General features: G+C 33.6%; 1 protein-coding gene across 1 annotated transcript in view; it reads right to left on the bottom strand.

Annotated features, from left to right (window-relative positions):
• LOC118193489 (uncharacterized) overlaps positions 1-18051 on the bottom strand; it is a 52825-nt gene extending 34774 nt beyond the window's left edge. Inside the window, exons 1-3 of the mRNA XM_085810762.1 lie at positions 17861-18051; positions 17399-17477; positions 6499-6667 (exon numbers count right to left, since the gene is read on the bottom strand). Coding sequence (XP_085666888.1) covers positions 6499-6667; positions 17399-17477; positions 17861-18039 — 427 coding nt within the window. The 5' untranslated portion in view covers positions 18040-18051. The remainder of the gene's footprint in view (positions 1-6498; positions 6668-17398; positions 17478-17860) is intronic.
• Between the last annotated feature and the right edge of the window lie 2630 nt (positions 18052-20681).

Here is a 20681-nt window from a genome sequence, read left to right as displayed (position 1 = left end):
ATTTGAGTGGAGCACTATGTTATTCAAAATTTTTTGTCTCTGGGTGCTGTTGTTTTTTCACAGTGCGAGAAACATACATACATGATTGCAGATTCTTTAATATTTAATTGCTTTCAATATAATATAGGGCTCTAATATTTGGTGGAAACAATCTAAAAAGTGAAACGGTGTTTATACTGAACCAATGGTAAATGCTAAAATGAAATGTATTGCTTATTAGCAAACTGCCAATAATGAATCATCTTTTAAAAAAACTAGATTTTTTTAACTCCCGATTTTCATTTCAGAAAATTGAGCAATAATATCCACGAATTCTATCCTTTCGAAACTATTTGTATCTATAACAAACTTTTTTACGAAGTTTAGTCTTTCCTAGCTTACAGAATAAATATATAGAAAGATCTATTGCATCTATTCCAAGCGTGGTTAAGTAAATTATTAGTAATATTTCAGTAATAAGAAACAGAAATATAATGTGGTAGGTTTGTTTTATGAATTATTTGTATTTTGTTCGGGCTTCGCAAATTTTATTTTCTTGCCATTAAAATAAACTATGTGAGGTCGTCCCGTAGTTCTTGAACATCAGTGTCAATGAAGTAAATCTTTTTTTTTTTTTTTTTTTTTTTCATTTCACTTGTATAATCTGATACATTCTGTAGACGCTCAAGTTTTATTAAAATACTTAACATCTTTTGTAAATTTCTTGATATTCTTTTGTATTTCATAGCAATTGTGTGTCAAATTTTGTCCCAAATAACATAGAAGGCATTTATTTTAAAATCTGCTTATTCACTTTGCAGGGATTTATATTTATTTCGAAATAACCAATTAAGTTTAATTTTACGCTTTCCTATATTCCTTCACTGCCCTAATTGTCAATGCCAGCATATTTAAATTTAGTAGCACGCGTGAAGTAATGCAGTTTCTACCTTGAGAAAAGGTTTAAATGCCGAATTCTAGAAGGGAAAAGTTAGAGAGTGTGGTCAAGCGCTGTATCTTTGTAGCGTGAGCTTCTGATTCTGCATTTATTTATTGCTGGCATAACAGCTGTTACTCGGCTGCCACGAGGCTTCGACATGGTCTTAGGTAACAGTATTACTTGAGCCCTGTAGATAAATTCTACTGTTTGTTAATATCTTCGAATTTTAATTTAGTTCTTGTGAGTTGAGTTACCGCCCGAGTGAGGCGTAGTTTGTTAGTATCAAGTCGACGCATTGTGAATTTTAAATAGTTTTAATAAAAGGTTCTTTTTTCCCTTTTCCTGTATGGTTCCTACACGTACTCCACCTGTCATAGCTAAGGATACACACGTAGGTATTATAATACAAATGTATACATTTGGCGCCCAAATTTCTACTCGAATCCGATGGCCAACGATCAGGACGGACAATCATCTCCACAAGACTCAGAAGTCGCAGGTCCGATGATGATCAGCCCTTTGTATGGATTTGGTGTTCTAGTACAAACAATGAGAGCTTCCATCAAGCCAGCAGTGATGTTCGACCGCAAGAACTCCATCACCTCATTCTTGGAAGCACTTGATAATCACTATCCTGTACCCAAGAGACAGAAAGTAGCAATTGCATTGAGTGCCCTCCGAGGACAGACGGAGTCATGGTGGAAAGGAATTGGAAAATTCTTACTTGGAGAAGTCGGACGCCTCACCTACAATTAAAAAAAAAAATAATTAAAACGGCCTTCTTAAAGGACTTCCCGATAGTTAAAGACCGAGCAAAATTAGAAGCCGAACTTTACGGCTCCTACCAGCGAAAAATTGAGGATCTCACAGAGTTTATTTTACGTAAAGTTAGTAAATATGCTATACGGAAGGAACCCGGATATTGAAGTCATTGAAATTATATTACCAAGGTTGTTACCCGGAGTAAAGATTTCATGGAGCTGAGAAACCCACAAACGCTTCGAGAATTATTCCAATTAGTCGTGAAATTTCAGAACCGATGGATAGCAGAAAACTCCAGATTTTCTACCCAGCGATATCATCAGCAGTTCTCCCGACAACCGGTCGCAGAAAAAAGTAAATTCAACGGAGGAAGACGTTGAATCGTCAACGAGTAAGCCAAACCGTCAACCGTCAACAGCCAAATCGTCAACGAGTAAGAACGAAAGCGATAATGCGCAAAAAAATGTTCGATAAAGACCGCCAGCGTACCCAAAAGAAATTAGAAGGAAATAAAAATTATTTAAACAAATAGACGGGTCTGAGAAATTGAATTTACAGACCCAGTGCGCATCACAAAATTCCTCTAAGGTGCATTTAAGTATAGTTGTGGTGAGAAATTCGCAATTACTTGTAATACAAGTTCTTCTTAACAACGTACCCGTAGAGGCACACATGGACACCGGCCCACAAGGAAATTCCTTAAAACAGAGCTTCTATTACCGGAATTTTCGAAAAGTAAGGATATTTTAAAAACAGTAGTACGGAAATAGCCGCACAAGGGAAAGTCTGTGAATGCGTTGAGAAGCTATCGCTTAACGTAGAGGTTAAAGATGAATTTTTGAAAGTTTTTTGTTAATGTGGTTAAAAATTTACAAAATAAAGTTTTTTTAGGTAAGGAGTTCCTTAGAGCCGCTAATGCAAAAATAAATTTTGCTGACAACTGCATTATCCTCCAGCATTTAAAGCAAAATGAATGGAAGAACTTGTAAGTAAATTTTTCACATTATTTTCTGAAAATCTTGGAAATACACAAATAGTCACACATACTATTGAATTAAAATAAAGCTAACCATATAAAGCGAAACCTTATCGATATGATAAGGAAAAAGAGGATAGAACTCCATATACAGCAGATGTTAAAAACAAGATAACAACCTCCATCAATAGTGAATAAGCTAGCCCAATTGTGCTATAAAGAAAGAGAAGTAATTTTCCCTCCTCGTATCGAAAAGCTTGGCGTTTTGCCATTGATTACAGGAAATTAAATGACATAACTACATTTCCTGTCTGCCCTTTACCGGTAATAGAAGAAATAATAAGGAAAATTAGGTCTATGAAAGTTATGACCCCTCTTGATCTTACTTCAGGCTACTTTCAAATAGCCATGAAACCAGAAGACGTGAATAAAACGGCGTTTATTTCAAAATCGGGCAATATGCATATTTACCTATGCCGTTTGGACTTTGCGGCGGCCCGTTAACTTTCCAACGCACTGTGGATATTATTTTACGTCCTGTCCTTAAGTCCATAATAAGCATAGACATTATCGAATTTAGTGAGGAAAACGTTTCGTAGGGTACTCGAGGCGGTATATTTTCTGCAACTACAGAAGGTAGTGACAGCATATGTCAGAATTGAATTTTAGATGACATCATCATTACCATCGACACCATTGAGGAATATGTCAAAAATCTCCCCGAAGTTTTTTCATAATTAAAGGAAGCAAGGTTAACTGTTAATTCATCAAAATGAGAGTTCGCAACTAAAGAACTGAGATATCTTGGTTGCAAATTTTCAGCTAAGGGTATCGAGACTGAGGATTCTAAAATAAAAGCAATAAAAAATTACCCTCCGTCAAATAACGGCAAAGAAACTTTCATCCGTTCTTGGCATGTGTTTGTACTACCGTTCTTTCATCCAAAATTTGGCCAATATCGTTGAACATTTGTCAGTGTTAAAAGGAAAGAAATCAAAGTTTGCGTGAACAGCGGAGACAAACACGGCTTTTGAACAATTAAAACCAGCTCTAATTAATGCCCCAGTGTTAAAATTCCCGGAAGGGGACGAGAACTTTGAAATCGAGGCTGATGCATCAGATTCAGTGCAGTTTTAATGCAAAAACGGCATCCCTTTGCATTTTTTAGTAAAACATTAAATCCTGCGCAGTGAAATAACACAGCTACCGAACGGGAAACGTTAGCCGTGTTAATAGCAGTTCAGAAATTTAGTTTATTTTGGGAAAACACCGGTTACTGTCTATTCAGACCATGCGGCCGTAGGTAGACTATATTCTGAGAAGAATTTAACTCCAACTTTAATTAGATGGGCCTTAAAGTTACAAGAGTACAATTTAATTATTAGGTCTATTCCCGGCAAAGAAAACACTGTGGCCGACTTGTTATCAAGAATTAAACTGGATGAAAATGGTGATCAAATAAAATGCGTTATGTTAACTTCTAAAGTTTTAGTTTCCAGGGCAACAATCATTTCTGAGTTGCTAACGAATCCAGAATTCGATAATGTCTATGCTTATTTAAAGGATCCAGATAATTTTGAACATGCAAACCTTGCTGCAATTAGAAATAGGGTCCAAAACTACAAGATTGCAGATAATCTGCTGTTCTATACTAAATCGACAAATGAAAACCATGAATTTAGGACAGTCATCCCAGCCACACTACGGCTAAGTATTTTTCAGGAATTGCATGACGCAGCAACGGCTGTCCATTTAGGAGTGAGGAAAACGTTTCTTAGGGTACTCGAGGCGGTGTATTTTCTGCAACTACAGAAGGTAGTGACAGCATATGTCAGAATTGTAATTTATATCAGTTAATTAGCGACGTTAATTATATATATATAGATAGATAGATATATGGATATCTAAATAGTATTCGGGAGATTTTTTCTAACGAAATTCTTGGAATAGTCCTTCTTGGCCCTTTTCCCCAAAGTGAGTTAAATAAAAACCCGATATCTTTTGGCGACTGCTGATCATTTTTCTAAATGGATAGGAATAATTTCCTTAAAGCGAGCATCGGCTAAAATAGTCACAGTTGCGTTTTTACATAAATATATCTTAAAATACGATGCACCGTTAAAAATAATAAGTGATAATGGTAAACAGTTTTTTAGACAAATTTTTGAAAACTTATGTAAAGGGCTTGATATACGGCATATGAAAATGGTCCCATACAGACCACAGGCAATTATCTCAGAAAGAGCTAACACATTAAAGGCCGGGAATCTTGACGAAATAACGCGGCGACCGCTTCGCCTCGTTTTTCGTCCTAGAGCGGGCGATATTTTGTGTAATCATAAAAATTTAGACTTAAAAAAGTTTATTTAAACTCTTAAAACTACAGAAAATATTAAAAAAGAGCTAAACACTAATTACAAAAAATGTTTTAAAGTACATATTTATGAGAAGAATCTAGTATTTTTATGAGTGTGATAATGTTGATAACACTCGCCACGGTGAAGAGGTGCATTGCAAAACTCGCATTTGAAGCAAGTCAACTTTCTTTTTTTATGGTGCCGCACAAACTACGCAGTTTCGTTGGGCATATAGCTTTTTGCCTCTATTTTCTATCCGAATTAATCTGTGCTTTTTGATGTCTAGATAAAGACGTCCAGGCCCATCAATTTTATATCGTGGAGTCCGTGGTGTCGAGTTCGATATACCAGATTGTGGCTCTTCAATGTCCATTAAATCGTCTGCATATATATCTTTATTTTCACGTGAAACCATATTGAAGGATTTCAAAATTTACTGTAAGTAGAATTTGAACAACCGAACAGCTTCAAACCACAAAACATACTAAATACAAAAGTAAAGTGGCGCATGGATTGCGCGATGTGGTTGCAAACCACACTGAGCAATCTATGCGCTAGCTACAGTCGAGATTAAATGCGCAAGCTACAGTCGAGATAAATCGTATTACTACGACTCCCGCCTTTAAGCTACAGTCGAGATAAATCGTATTACTACGACTCCCGCCTTTAAGCTACAGTCGAGATAAATCGTAGTACTACGACTCTCGCCTTTAAGCCACAGTTGAGATAAATCGTAGAACTACGACGCCCGCCTTTAAGCTACACCCGAGATAAATCGTAGTACTACGACTCCCGCCTTTAAGTTACAGTCGAGATAAATCGCAGTACTACGACTCCCGCCTTTAATGTGCTAATAAAAACATTGTTAAAATAATTAGAAGTTATGTAAAAAAATATAAGCACTGAGATGGTTGTATATATAAACTAGCCTATGCTTTAAGAACTGTCGAGCAATGATGCGAAGGGTGAAACGCTCGCTGAACTATTTCTGGGTAAGAAGATTTTAAGACCGTTGGATAAACTCTTATTCGTCCAAGAAACGGAAGCCAGAATTCAAAATTTAAATTTATTTATGGTGTTATTAATTAGAAGACATACGGAAGGAAAAATTGTCTTACTGTCTCTTACGTTTACTTTAAGTTTCGAACTTTATATTGTTAGAGGTAACCGAATAAAGATATTATATAGCTCTTTTAATAGGAGAGTACCTTAATATCATTAGGAGTTTGTAAAGACAATGTAGAATAAAAATCAGTCGTTAATATACTTTTATCATCTGGTATCATAATATTTTAACATTTTACAAATCTAGATACCTTATGTGATCATTATCACATAGAAATTTAGATCCCCATCATTTGATTATTACTAGATTCAGTTTCTAACTTCGTAGTATAAAATCCATAATAAAAATTACTTTATCAAAATTGTTTTAAAATTTTAGAAGTCTTATGATTTAACTGAAAGTCAAATTTAATTTTCACCTTGAACTAAAAGGTTATTTACTACATTCCAAGATGGAGCCATTTTTGCCATCGCTGTATACTGAATGCATGCCTCTAAAACAGAAGTATCAACTTCACGACAGGAGAGGATAAACAAATTCATCTTCTGTATACGTTCTTTAAATTCTGGCATGTTATATCTAATTTTCTAGCAAAAGAAATATTTTTCTCGTTAGTTATCATATAAAAAACCATTAAACATCTGATGTATAAAAATTGTAGATATTAGTAAATATGGCATGCAATATAAAATAACTTATATAGCTTATTATAAAATAACTTTTATAAAATATAAAACTACTGATATATTTACCCCCCCCCAAAAAAAAACATAAAAGTAAGGATGCTTATGTACTATTTTTTACTTTAAAACTTATCTGAAGCTCTTATAAATACAATAATAGTGCGAAATTGGAAAAACAGATTAGTAATTTACCATAAATAATAAGATCAATATTATAGAAACAAAATTAGCAATTGTTAAAACTTTAAAACCAAATATATTATTGTTTGCTTACGGGTTCGTAACGGATTGAGTCACTCATAACCGATAACAACTGGATAAAATTTATTTTACCAAAAGAAACACTTTACAGTTCTGGAATTCTTCACAAAAATACTCGCACAGCTCTTCTCAGTGTCACAAAGTACAATTGGTACATTTTAAACTACTAAGAACGTTATAGGTATTGTAGTGCAAAGCGCATCTAAAAGGCGAAGGTCTCACGGATATCTCTGAATACTTCGAACTCAACGCTGAATTAAAGAATTGAGCACTGATGATCTCTCTGGGTTTATATAGCTTTTCCCTGGCCGAGAAAGCTCTAGTAGCTTCCATTTCTCGATATTATTGGAAGGCGATAAAAGTTACATATAACGGCCGGATACGGTTACATTTACATATATGGATCGACTGCAGTTGTTAAATTACAATATAATTGCCAGAAGTCGCCAAAATCCTCACCAACTTCGCAGTATCTGGCCAATTAACGACTAAACCATTTACCTCAATATTAAACATATTTGCCCCTCTGTAATCATATTTTTCCAGTAGAACTTCATCACTTCAGACTTTTTATGTTACATTATATAAAAGATACCACAAATTCAGTAAAACTATTTACATACATATAAAATTCGTAATTTATAAAACTCGAATCTTTGTCAAAGAATCATTTAATTACGAACTACTAGTATAATATATATATCTTTTTCTTGTTTTAGGGCACTTACATGAAATTTAATCAAAATTAAATACATTTTGTAATCACATAGAATTATTTACTTTCTTTGATGGTCATCTCTTTTAATGAACTTATACTTCAAGTTATCTTTTATTTGACAAAATTAAGTCTGTGTTCAATAAAAGACAAGGAAAAATCTAAAACAAATTTTATTTTTGAGAAGTGAGCCGCTGAATGATAATATCCTCTAAATTGATAAAAAAATCCTGGAAAGGAAATATAAAAAAAGTTAAAAATTTTCTCACTCTGAAGTTTAACTTCTTGACAACGTAGCAATCAATCCTTAAAATCAACCAATATTTTTGGTCGATTTTTAGGAGAACAAAAATAGAATGAATGATTGAACAATCAATAATTTTTTTAATGATTGTGAAAAGGCGTATCGCTAAAGGCAGATCTGACAAAATTTCGAATTTAAAATTTGAAAACACTTTTACAAATTAGTTGATCAGAGTTATTTACAATAATTCCTCCCATTTCATAAGATATACTGTTGTATCATAAATTATAATACGACATTTAGCTTAAGAGAGCTTCTCCTGACGCATGCGCCGTTCGCGTTTATCCGCGCGGTGAATGATGACGTAACTGTTTATTACGTATACCATTCTTACTTCTTCGCCTTTTTTTTTCTCTGCTGTACGCAACTATGTTTAAGTTAATCTCTGTCATTAAAAATGTTCATTGATATTACAATCTATTTAGGCTCATTTATTTCTTCAATGGTTATGGGCCCAGGAGCGTTTCAACTGTGCTTAATTAGCAAAATACCTATTTTAAAACGAACATTTTGAAGTTTTCGAGCATTGAACTCTTAAGCCTAATTCAGTGCAAGAACTGTTACGTCTAATCAACGGTAAGAACTGATCAGCGTTCAGTTAAGCCTGCTGTGAGAGACTGTATTACATTATGTCGCATTTGACTACTATAGAAAAGCTCGGAAAAGATAATTTTGACAGTTGGAAATTACAAATAGAAGCAGTATTGATTAAAAACGACCATTGGGATTATGTAACCGATAAAGCGCTAAAACCTGCTGAAGGAACCGAGGACGAAAAGAAATGGCTCCAAGCTGATCAAAAAGCTCGTGCAGATATAATTCTTGCTATTAATCCTAGTAAACTGTGTCATATAAAGCATTGTGTGACATCGAATGCTGTGTGGAATAAACTCAAAGCCGTATATGAATCAAAAGGACCTGCGAAGAAGGTTACATTATTAAAACAGCTTTTATTTAGAAAAATGGTGGAAAGCGAAACGATGTCTGAACATTTGAATAATTTCTTCGAACTAGTTGATAAGCTTAAACAAATGGAAATTGACATAGCTAATGATTTATTATCGATTCTTCTGCTCTATAGTATTCCAGAAAATTTTGAAAATTTTAGATGCGCCATCGAATCAAGAGATCAGTTACCTAGTCCCGAATCTTTGAAAATCAAAATGTTAGAAGAATGGGAACCAAGAAAAGGGAAAACGTCTCAAGATTCACAGAATGCATACTATACTGATTATAAAAGACGAAATCAAGAACAGAAGAAAAATGAAAAATGGAAGGTAAATTCAAGCAAAAATTTTCCAGCTGAAAGAAATTTTCGAAACTTGAAATGTAATTACTGTTCGAAAATTGGGCACAAGGCATCTGAATGCAGAAAGAAAATAGCTGATAGAAAATATGCGCAATCAAATAAGGGAAATCAAGGTTCTATGATGGCTTCTAATTATGAAGAGCAGATTAGTTTAGCTGTAAACAATGCTTATCAGAAGACCTCCTCATGGTGCTTAGATAGTGGCTGTACATCTCACATGTGCAATGACAGAAGGTTATTTTCAGAATTTCACCCTCGAACGAATTCAACCATAAAGTTAGCAGTTGACAAAACAGCAAAAATTACAGGAATTGGAACTGTCCTTATAACAGTACCTAACGGAAATAAGACAATTAAACTTACGCTCAAAAATGTGTTATGTATTCCGGAATTAAAATGTAATTTGCTGTCAACATCTAAAGCTACTGCAAATAATCGTTCAGTGACTTTTACAGAACGACATGCTAGAATAATAGAACCAAATGGATCTATACTAGTGCAGGCTATTCGTAATGGTGATCTTTATTATATACATCCGAGCACTGAAACAGCTGCAATAGCACAGGTAAGTGAATTTGTAAAGTGGCATCTTAAATTAGGTCATTTAAATGAGTTTGATTTGAAAAGACTTAAGTCTGATAACATGGTTATAAATTTAAATTTTAATAACACTGAATCTCTAAAAGACTGCAAAGTCTGTATCCGAGGTAAACAAACTGTGCAACCTTTTCAAAAAGAATCAAAATTTCAAAGTGATGAATTACTGAACTTGATTCACTCAGATTTGTGTGGACCTATGAGAGTCCCATCCCATGCTGGTTCGCTTTATTTTGTTACTTTCATAGACGACAAATCGCGTTATGTCGAAGTCAGTTTTCTTAAAACTAAAGATGAAGTGAAAAATGCATTCATTAAATACAAAGCTGCGGTCGAAAATCGTCTAGGAAAGAAAATAAACATCCTTCGGACTGATAACGGTCTCGAATATCGCGGAGAAGAATTTAATAAATATATTCAAGAATGCGGGATTAAACGAGACTTCTTTGCACCAATGACTCCTCAACAGAATTCGAGAGCTGAACGCATGAACCGCACTTTAACTGAAATGGCCAGATGTTTGTTACTACAAAGTAATCTTCCCCAATCCTTTTGGGCTGAAGCCTTGAATCGTTGCCCGAATCGAAGCCTGGGAGTAAACAAAACACCTCATGAGTTATTTTTTGGCATCAATCCAACTGTATCTCACTTCAAAGTATTCGGACAGAAATGTTTTGTACTTAATAAAAGGTCTAAAGGGAAATTCGATCCTCGATCAGAAGAACATATATTTGTAGGATACTCAAATGAATCGAAAGCATACAGGCTGTGGAATAAAAATTCCAGAAAAATCGTTATAAGCCGAGATGTTAGATTCATTGATGAATTTGAAAACTGTACTAATTATAATAAAGATTTAGAAGTTTTATTTCTCGAAAATATTCCTGATAAAAAGAAGGAAGAACCTCTGAATGTAAAGCAAATATCGGCTGATGAAATAACAGAAGACCCCTCAAATATGGCAGAAGCATCTGCTGAATCACCTGATAATGAAGATTCTGATTCCGAAGCACTACCTGAAATGCAGATTAAAAGGGGGGGCAGGTCGTCCAAAGAAAGTCAAGACTGGGAAGCCAGGAAGACCAAAAAAGGAATACCACAATATAAACATAGAAAAGGAGAAAGCACAAATTGCTGAAGAAGACACAAATTCGACATTAGAAGAAGCATTAAATGGAAGTTATGCTGAAGAATGGCATAAGGCTATGCAAAGTGAGTATGAAGCACTTGTTAAAAATGGTGCATGGAAATTAGTAAAGCGACCACACAACAAAAAGGTAATAGGATGTCACTGGGTTCTTAGAACGAAATATAATGCAGATGGAACAGTTCAAAAGAGAAAAGCTCGATTGGTTGCTAGAGGATTTGCACAGGAACCTGGAATTGATTTTAATGAAACCTTTGCTCCAGTAGCCAGAGCAAGTTGTATGAGAACTGTGATTGCATACAGTGCTGAACAAGACCTTATGTTATATCAACTAGATTTTGTTATGGCTTATGTTAACGGAGATTTAAAAGAAGAAATTTTCATGGAACAAACTAAAGGTTTTGAAGACCAAAATAATCCTGATTATGTTTATGCTTTGCAAAAGTCTCTTTATGGTTTGAAACAAAGTGGACGACAGTGGTATGAAAAATTAGACAAAAAAACTCAAAAACTTTGGATTACAACCATTACAATCAGATAAGTGTGTATACAGGATGAAAAAATCTCAAGGTGAGTTAATTCTAATTTTATATGTTGATGACTTAATAATAGCAACAAATAGCTGTGATTTATATGCTGAACTTAAAGGTTATCTTTCTAAAGAATTTCATGTTAAAGATTTAGGCAACCTTCATTATTGTCTTGGAATAGAATTTAATCAAGATGTAAATAATAATTCTATTAGTTTATCTCATCAGAAATATGTTGATAATATTCTACGAAGGTTTAATATGCAAGATGCAAAACCAGTAGCAACTCCTTTAGATCCTAGTGTAAAATTAAGTAAAGAAATGTGTCCTTCTGAAACTGAAAAGGAAGAAATGAACAATGTACCTTATCGCCGTCTAATTGGTTCGCTTATGTATCTTTCTGTGTTTACTAGGCCGGATATTACATATGCCGTCAATCACCTGAGCCAATTTAATAACAATCCTGGAAAATTACACTGGTTGGCTGCAAAGCGCATTCTTCGATACTTAAAAGGAACTACAAATTATTGTTTAAAATTTCGAAAGACTGGAAAAGCACTTATTGGATATACCAATGCCGACTGGGCGTCTGATGTTAATACTAGAAAATCGTATACATGTTACCTAATCAAGTTTGCTAAAAATGCAATAACATGGGAATCACGAAAGCAACAAACTGTTGCATTATCAAGTACTGAAGCAGAGTACATCAGTCTTTCAGAAAGTGCCAAAGAAGCAGTTTATTTACGTCGTTTTCTTAAAGAATTAAATTTTACTGCTGATTATCCAACCATTATATATTGTGATAATCAAGGTGCACAGAAGCTTATGAAACTGTTTATCACTCACGCACTAAACACATAGATATTAGACATCATTTCATTCGTGAAATTTATGAAAGAAATGAAATAGACGTTAAATATGTGCCAACAGTGAAAATGCCTGCTGATGTACTGACAAAAACATTGACTGCTTCGAAACATTCTAAGTGCTGTAAATTAATTGGAATAACTGTAAATAATGATTGTTTTTTTTTTTTTTTTTTTTTTTTTTTTTTTTTTTTTTTTTTAAGCCGCCAAACGTCGAAAGGGGGATTTCATAAGATATACTGTTGTATCATAAATTATAATACGACGTTTAGCTTAAGAGAGCTTCTCCTGACGCATGCGCCGTTCGCGTTTATCCGCGCGGTGAATGATGACGTAACTGTTTATTACGTATACCATTCTTACTTCTTCGCCTTTTTTTTTTCTCTGCTGTACACAACTATGTTTAAGTTAATCTCTGTCATTAAAAATGTTCATTGATATTACAATCTATTTAGGCTCATTTATTTCTTCATATACTTTCATAGTTTATTAACGTATTTTTAAAATTTAGCTCTGAATAACAGAGATAAAATTGTAGAATAAGTCCATTCATTTAAAATCGAATTCATGTGTTATAATTTAAACATAAATTAGGCTTATAATGTGACTAGACATATTAAAATCCAGCGTGTTGTTGAAGTTTTGCATTCTAGTGTATAATACACTATAGAGTCTGTCTCTCTTAATCCACATAAACTAGAATAGACCCTATAATGACCTGGCGAATTCTCGCATAGGCGTGAATAAAACTACTGACTCAGGCGATGGGTAAAAGTAACCCTTTATTAACTAGTTAACAGAAAGGCACGGACAACTAGTTTTCGTGCGTTACAAAGACACCGTCAACTTGCGGTGGAAACTAAAACGTAGAATATAATATAAGTCAAACCTGAAACAAATAGTGCAAGATCGCACTTAACTTACGCCTAAGAGGTAGACTCATAGGAATCCAAACGGCGTGATACTAATCTGATAAGGCCAAGAGGTTTAGAAGCGTGACCTCGAAAGAACAACGCAACGTGCGCTTGGCTAGCGAAACACGCTCTGACTAAACTGAGATATTCACATGTTTAAATAAGCACTTCACTTAACTTTAAATTTACATCCTGGCGAGAGAATGTGAGGGGAAGTTGAGAAGTCTAGAATAGGTATCAAACTTAGAATAAATTTGTTATGCAAAATAAGGAAAATCGTACAACACTAGCGTGCAAAACTTCAACAACAATTTCATTTTTCAACATACAACAATGAAATTGTTGAAAAGGGCATTTTGTGATCAGTACAATGAAAAGCCAACTGAAGAGAAAGGTGATACATATGCAAATATCAGCACCGTGACATCAGAGGGTACGTCACGCAAAACTCGAGGAGTCAGCGTGCGCAGTGCAAGGCAACGCAAAAAGAAGAAAGAAAGGCGCATTTCCAGACGTTCTTCTGGATGCGAAGGTAATATTGTACTTTCAGTATGGCTGCAAGAAAACATCAGGACTCCTTTATACGTCATAGAATGATTGTAGAATGATTGGCAAGCTTGCGGACGTAGTGTCCTCAAAGAGTCTGGAATTGATAAAAGATTGATACACTCGTTGTTTCACGAGCTTGGATAGTCTTCCAACCGACAAGTACATCTGTAAAAAACGTTGGTAGTGGTCGGCAAAGGAAACCAACGGCGACTGATACATAGGACTTAATATAGGGAAAAAGGGATTGAAACCAAACAGCGGACAATATTGCTCATCAGTTGCGCACGGCAAAAGGACAACAGGTGTCCTGGTTTACTGCGGCCAGACAACTTCATAGAAGTAGCCTCTTCGCCCGCTGTCCTGAACATTGCATACCACTGACCGCAGCCCATCGACGGCACCGTTTACAATAGTGTGGAGAACACAGAGACTGGAAACCTCATCAATGGAGACCCATCCTCTTTACCGATGAGCATCGTTTCAGTGTGACAAACTATCCTCGGTGCCACATGATATGGAGAGAGGTAAGGACACGAATCCATCCCCTTAACATCAGGGAGAGGGATTATTCAGGTGGCCCTGGCATACTTGTCTGGGAGGTATTATGAGGAGCTCTACATTTTCGACAGAGGTTTGCTTATTATCGTTACTGTAACGAAGTTATCCTCCCCCCACGAGCCTCCTTTTTGGAGTGACATTGATCCCGATTTTGTTTTTATGGATGACAATGTGCAACCACATCAATGGACTCATGCTGTTGAGAAGATCCTGTAAAGTGAAGATATCTACAAAATGGATCGGCCAACATGCTCCCATGATTTAAATACAATTGAACATATTTGGGATACTTTAAGGAGATGCCTGGCAGCACGATCATGCCCTCCGGAGAAGGCCAAACGGCTGAAATATATGCTCCTTGAAGATTAGGAACTCTTACCTAAGAACTGTTGGATAATCTAATGTTGAGTATCGATAGACGTTGCAATGTAACGACTGCAGCTAGGGAAAGTCACAGCCTTTCCTAAAGCTGTTTGGTTTGTTGTTCTTCCTTTCGGTCTACAGCTTTTTATACAAACGCCATTCTGTCAATAAACACTTTTTCTATTCGTTCTGTACTGTATGCATCCTACTGACGGTTTTGCTGCTACACTTCCTTTATCCTTTAAGTTATACCCATGTAGTATGAATTTTATGACTGAACTGATTTTTTGCTGAATTACGGCCAAAATAAAAAAAATTTCAGTTTTTCACACTAGTGTAGTTCCAGATAAATTTTAGCGCGCCTATATTGAAGGTAACTTGCAGATAGCGACAGCAGTTATAAAAATCTCGCTTTCTATATGTTTTGTAATATTTGCATAGAAAGTGATTCTAGAAAAACGAGCAGCTATGCTTTTCCTGTGTGATTAGAATTTCCTATAAATTTAACTCAACTGAAAATCTTTACATTTCTATACATATTAAGGTTACTGAGAAGCTCTCTTATTAAATGAAGGCTTATAAATTACCATATGTCTTGATATATACGTTTTTAACGCGAACGGGCTGGCTACGTGGGCGTTTTCGTGGTTTTCCCCATGTGTAACGTGTATACGAGCCAGTTTCCCTTAGAAAGTCCTCCACGAAGGCATCCCTCCCTTTAGGCAGATAGCCGTCGTGTGCTTTGCCATAATTAAATAATCCAATCCTATACGTTTTTAGAGAGTTTATTAGGTATGACAGGTTTTCCTCACTGGTTTTTTTCGTTCTACTGCTGTTCCATTTTTATAGATGCCGTAAATACTTTCTATTAATCAGATTGTATCTTAATCTTGTGATTTTATGTCATACTTTTAAAGAACATATTTAACTGAATACATAGCCACGTTTTATAAGGGTTTATTTCGTGTAAAGTGTTGTAGACCTTGTAACTCTAAACTGATCAACGTCTAAACCGTGAAAATAACTCCATTAGAAGTCGAGATATAAGTAAAAACTCTCCTGGACAAGCCTTGGTGACATTTGTCACCGAGGTTGCGATATTTTGTGGCAGTTTTAGGAAAGCATTCGAAGCCCTTTGACAAGTTTTCGCTAAGCTTTCGAAAGACTGGGATTCTTATGCAAACGGTTGTGTTTTAGCTTTGTGAGCCAGTTCAAGTTATAGAGTCAGCTCGGAGTTATGCAGTTACATTGAGCTTTTGTTGAGTGATTACTGCTTTAGAGTATATGAGTGATATCGGAGATCTGAGACATTTCTTGTTTATAAAGGAGAATTTGCCTTATCTTTATTGTCTTCCTTGAGCTATTTATAGCTGTTTACATAGCCGTGAACTGTTATTTGTTTCAGCAAATGTCCATTTCTTTTTGCTCCTTGGACATAATTATTGAAGATATAACCACGAACTCCTAGTTCATAGTTATACATAACAGAACGAATATATGCATATAGTTATGATATTGCATACACTTGTGCAAATATGCAATATAAAATTAAGATTTAATTTTCTTTATTTAAACGAATTCTGTTTTTATTCATTCAAAAGACAGGTCTTTTCTATTTTAAGGTGTTGTACTTCATACATTAATTTCACGTATATGTATTCTTTCCAGGACCTTCCTTTATACATTATTTATCTATAATGTTCTGAAAAATATGCTAATATCCTATATTCAGAAATGTTTATCGTCTAATTTCAAAACCAATGATATCTATACTATCGCAGTATGCTGATACCAATTCAAACTGAATTTGTAGTAACATTTTCTCTGTAGGCCTGTATTTTAGAGTATTATCGTGTCCGAACAAAAATTTATTTTGTCTTTCCCCTTGAAAGACAAGTTTCTAGAAATCTTTTTAGCTTACCTTTGCCAAAAAACAGTTTTCGTAATTTTATGCAATTCATTGAAAAATATTATTTCAGTTACTCTTGAAATACTGCATATAAAATTAACTTTAATAACAAAGCTCTGTTATTTAACATAATTGACTGTAAACATCTTAAACGTTAAGACAAATAATTAAGAAAAATCGCCTTTATAAGAAACATTGAAAATAGTAGCCTATTAGAAATTTCAGTAATTCATAAATAAATTTTCTCAGGATTTTCTTCTTATGCATTATGCGTGAATATGAATACCATTTATTTCATTTTTATTACATTACATAAAGTATTTTTTATTACTTTACATAAAACAGGAAACATTCTGATACTTTAACAATATTTTAAAGCCTCTTACAAACGTGCTGTGGGCTTATGATACATGAGACAAATTGGTAAGCGAAATTTATATGTAAATATTAAATAAGTAATGCACAAGCATTCTGACATATTCAATCACTGAAACACATCTAAAACTCGAAGCCAGTAACACTAAATGCATAAAAATATACCTTCAGTTAAATCTGAATAAAAATATATACATAGTAAAATCACTATTTTCACTAGATTTATGTTACTTACTGGTATTACAGCCACAATTTTCTGTAGCCTATCGTAATCAGGTGAAGCAATAATATTTTCCTCACTAAAAATTAGTTGGCTAAAAAAAAAAAAAGAAAAAAGAAGAAGAAAAAAAGAAATTCAAATTTCAAAAATTGAATTATTTGTATGTTAATTTATTAAATACCTAATTAAACAGAATGTTTTCAGGTAAGTTCTTCGCTTATGATATTTACAAACTGTTAACTAAATTGTTTACGTTGTGGCATTTTATAGCTTTTATGAAAATTCTAAGCTTTAAATATTATTAAATTCAATAACACACACAATAGCAAATAAATAATTAAATGACATCATGACTAATAATTAAATTATAAATTAAATGAAGACTGAACGTCAGCGCGATAAAAAAATTTTCCTTTTAAATTTAGATAAACTAATTTTTGAAACAACATTTGAGAAAGAAATTAAAAATAATGTTACCGGCATTTCAGTATTCTTTGAGTGCGATTTTCCTTCTGTTTTGAAAAATCAAACTGCGTTTCAGGACATGTATCAAATTCATCTTTGTAACAATTGTTAATATCTAGGTAAACAATTAACAAATCCGAAAATTTTGGACTTTTCATAAAAAATAAAAAGTTTCGTTTGCTTATAGACATTTTCTACATGTACTACATCTTATATACTGAAAAGTTTATCTGATCATTATCGTCTGATATTTTCAATAAAGAAACATGTGAATTGGTAAGTTTTTTCCCGTTATAAAGGTTTTGGGCTATTTAAGTTGTAAAATACATACGCTTATAAAATCATTTTGCAGATTATGGAATTTAATGCAAATTTCATTTTCAATTGAATAATGTGTTTTGTACCAACTTAAATCCTTACTGAGAATAAATTTGGGTAACTTGGAAAATAATGGTGTTTTTTCATATTCAGATAAAACTATAACTTTTCTTTTCTAAACTAATTCTAGAATTCAAAAAAAGCTAGTATAATTAAAGCTAGTAATTCATAAATAGAATTTTTCGCATGTGCAGAGTCCAGGTTTTAAGTTTGAAATTTGATAATTATTTTATGTAACAAATTAGTCAAATTCAACATTAGTTGAAGACTATCAAAAGCAATAATCTAAAGCTTCTATTACAATCTTTCCTTTTCTTCAGTGGCAACACTGATTTTCTCTAGGAGTACTTGTATATATTTACAAGATATTTTTATGTGCTATGCTTGTATATGAATATACAATGCACACTTATTTTGAAATTGAAACCATCAGAATATTAATTCCCAAAACAGCTTGTAATTTTTACAGCATCATTTTATAGCGGTATGTTGCTATTTTTCAGAAAAAGAAAAATTTAATGTACATTGCGAAAAAAACGGACAATTCTATATCTCCCGTTCTACTGGGCCGATTGACGAAATTCAAATTTCGTTTTTCATGTCTCGAAAGCGTGACATAGGATATATATTAGATTTATGTACAGCACTGTTCTAATATACAGTGTCTCAAAAAAGTGATGGGACACTTGTGCTTTACAAAAGGAAACTGCAATAAAATAAATTTAAAAAACATGTAAAATTTTTTGTGGGTGTGTTTCATACTTAAATGAATGTAGCAATTATTACATAACATACATTTTCTCAAAATATTAAAATATTAATTTAATAAAAATACAGTTGTTTAGAACGGAGCAGAAAATGGCTCACTTAAGTGATGGGACACTTACTTTTCCATCAAATATTTATCCAAAAATTTTACTTTTTAAAAGGTTTTAATATTTTGTTGGATTTCCTTTTACTTTTAAAACATGATTTAATCTTCTTGGAATGGATTCGACTAATTTTTTTTTTGTGATTTCTGGAGTGATTTTACCCCATTCTTCTTGAAGCACCGATTTTAATTGTTGTTTTGAAGAAATGGTGTGTTTGCGAATTCTTGATTCCAATTCTTGCCAAATATTCTCTATGGGATTTAATTGTGGAGATTGTGGGGGTGTTTTTATTATTTCAGGACAGTTATACAGCAGCCAGAGTATAACGTTCAAAGCACTGTGCTTGGGGTCATTGTCCTGGTAGAATTTAAAATCGTTATTAAGGTTCAATTTTCGTGCTGAAGATTTCAAATTTTGATTTAAAATGTCAATATACTTGTACTGATCCATTATACTCTCAATAAAAACAAGATTACCAACTCCAGCGGACGACATACACCCCCATACCATAACTCCTCCTCCACCATGTTTTACTGTTGGCACCGAGTTCTGTTTGCGAAATTCTTCCCTTATTTTCTCCACACCAAGATTCTACCGTCAGAACCAAATATATTAAATTTACTCTCATCAGCAAATATAACTTCATTCCAGCAATCAGAATTCTTATTTATGTTGGATTTTGCGAAAGCCAGTCTGAGTTTTCTATTCTTTTCACTTACGAAGAATTTTTTCCTGGCTGCTCTACCGTGATATCCAGTAGATCGAATTACTCATCTAATAGTCTCAGAATTAACAATTACTCCATATAATGCTTGTAAATCAGCAGCAACTTTAGGAGCACTCATTCTTGGATTTTTGTTTTTTAATATTTCGAACGATAATTCGCTTTATTCCATTGGATAGCTTTGATGGTCGGCCAGGTCTTCTTTTATCCTGAATCATATTATTCTTTTTATATCGTTTAATGATATTGAAAACTGTTGAATGACTGAAGTTAACTGTTTCAGTAGTTTCTCTAATAGATTTTTCACGTTCAATATGCAAATTAATAACTAATTTTCGAATTCTAGGCAAAGTTTCTTTTCGTTTAGCATTCATGGCTGCACAGAGCTAAAAAACACAAAAATTCCAAAACAAACTGGAGAGAAATACTGCACACGATTTTATAAATTATTGGTAATTGCTTTTGAGTAAAAATAAAAAAGATATTTTTATTGCTTACTTCAGACGATTTTTGTTGCATAGTACGTAGTGTCCCATCACTTCAGTGAGCCATTTTCTACTCCGTTCTAAACAATTGTATTTTTATTAAATTAATATTTTAATATTTTGAGAAAATGTATGTTATGTAATAATTATTACTAAATTTAAGTATGAAACACACTCACAAAAAATTTTACATTTTTTTAAAATTTATTTTATTGCAGTTTCCTTTTGTAAAGCACAAGTGTCCCATCACTTTTTTGAGACATTGTAGGTATTCTGGCAGAAAATCGGACTTTCTTCGAAATGACATGCCAATATTTTTCCATATTTCGATTCCACGATTCAAATTATGCCTAAATACTAAATTTTGTAAACTT

This window comes from Stegodyphus dumicola, chromosome 1 (genome assembly GCF_044657685.1).
Source record: "Stegodyphus dumicola isolate Sdum_Otavi_A_Nest chromosome 1, ASM4465768v1".
Lineage (NCBI taxonomy): Eukaryota > Metazoa > Arthropoda > Arachnida > Araneae > Eresidae > Stegodyphus > Stegodyphus dumicola.
This window is presented reverse-complemented; position numbering and strand designations above follow the sequence as displayed.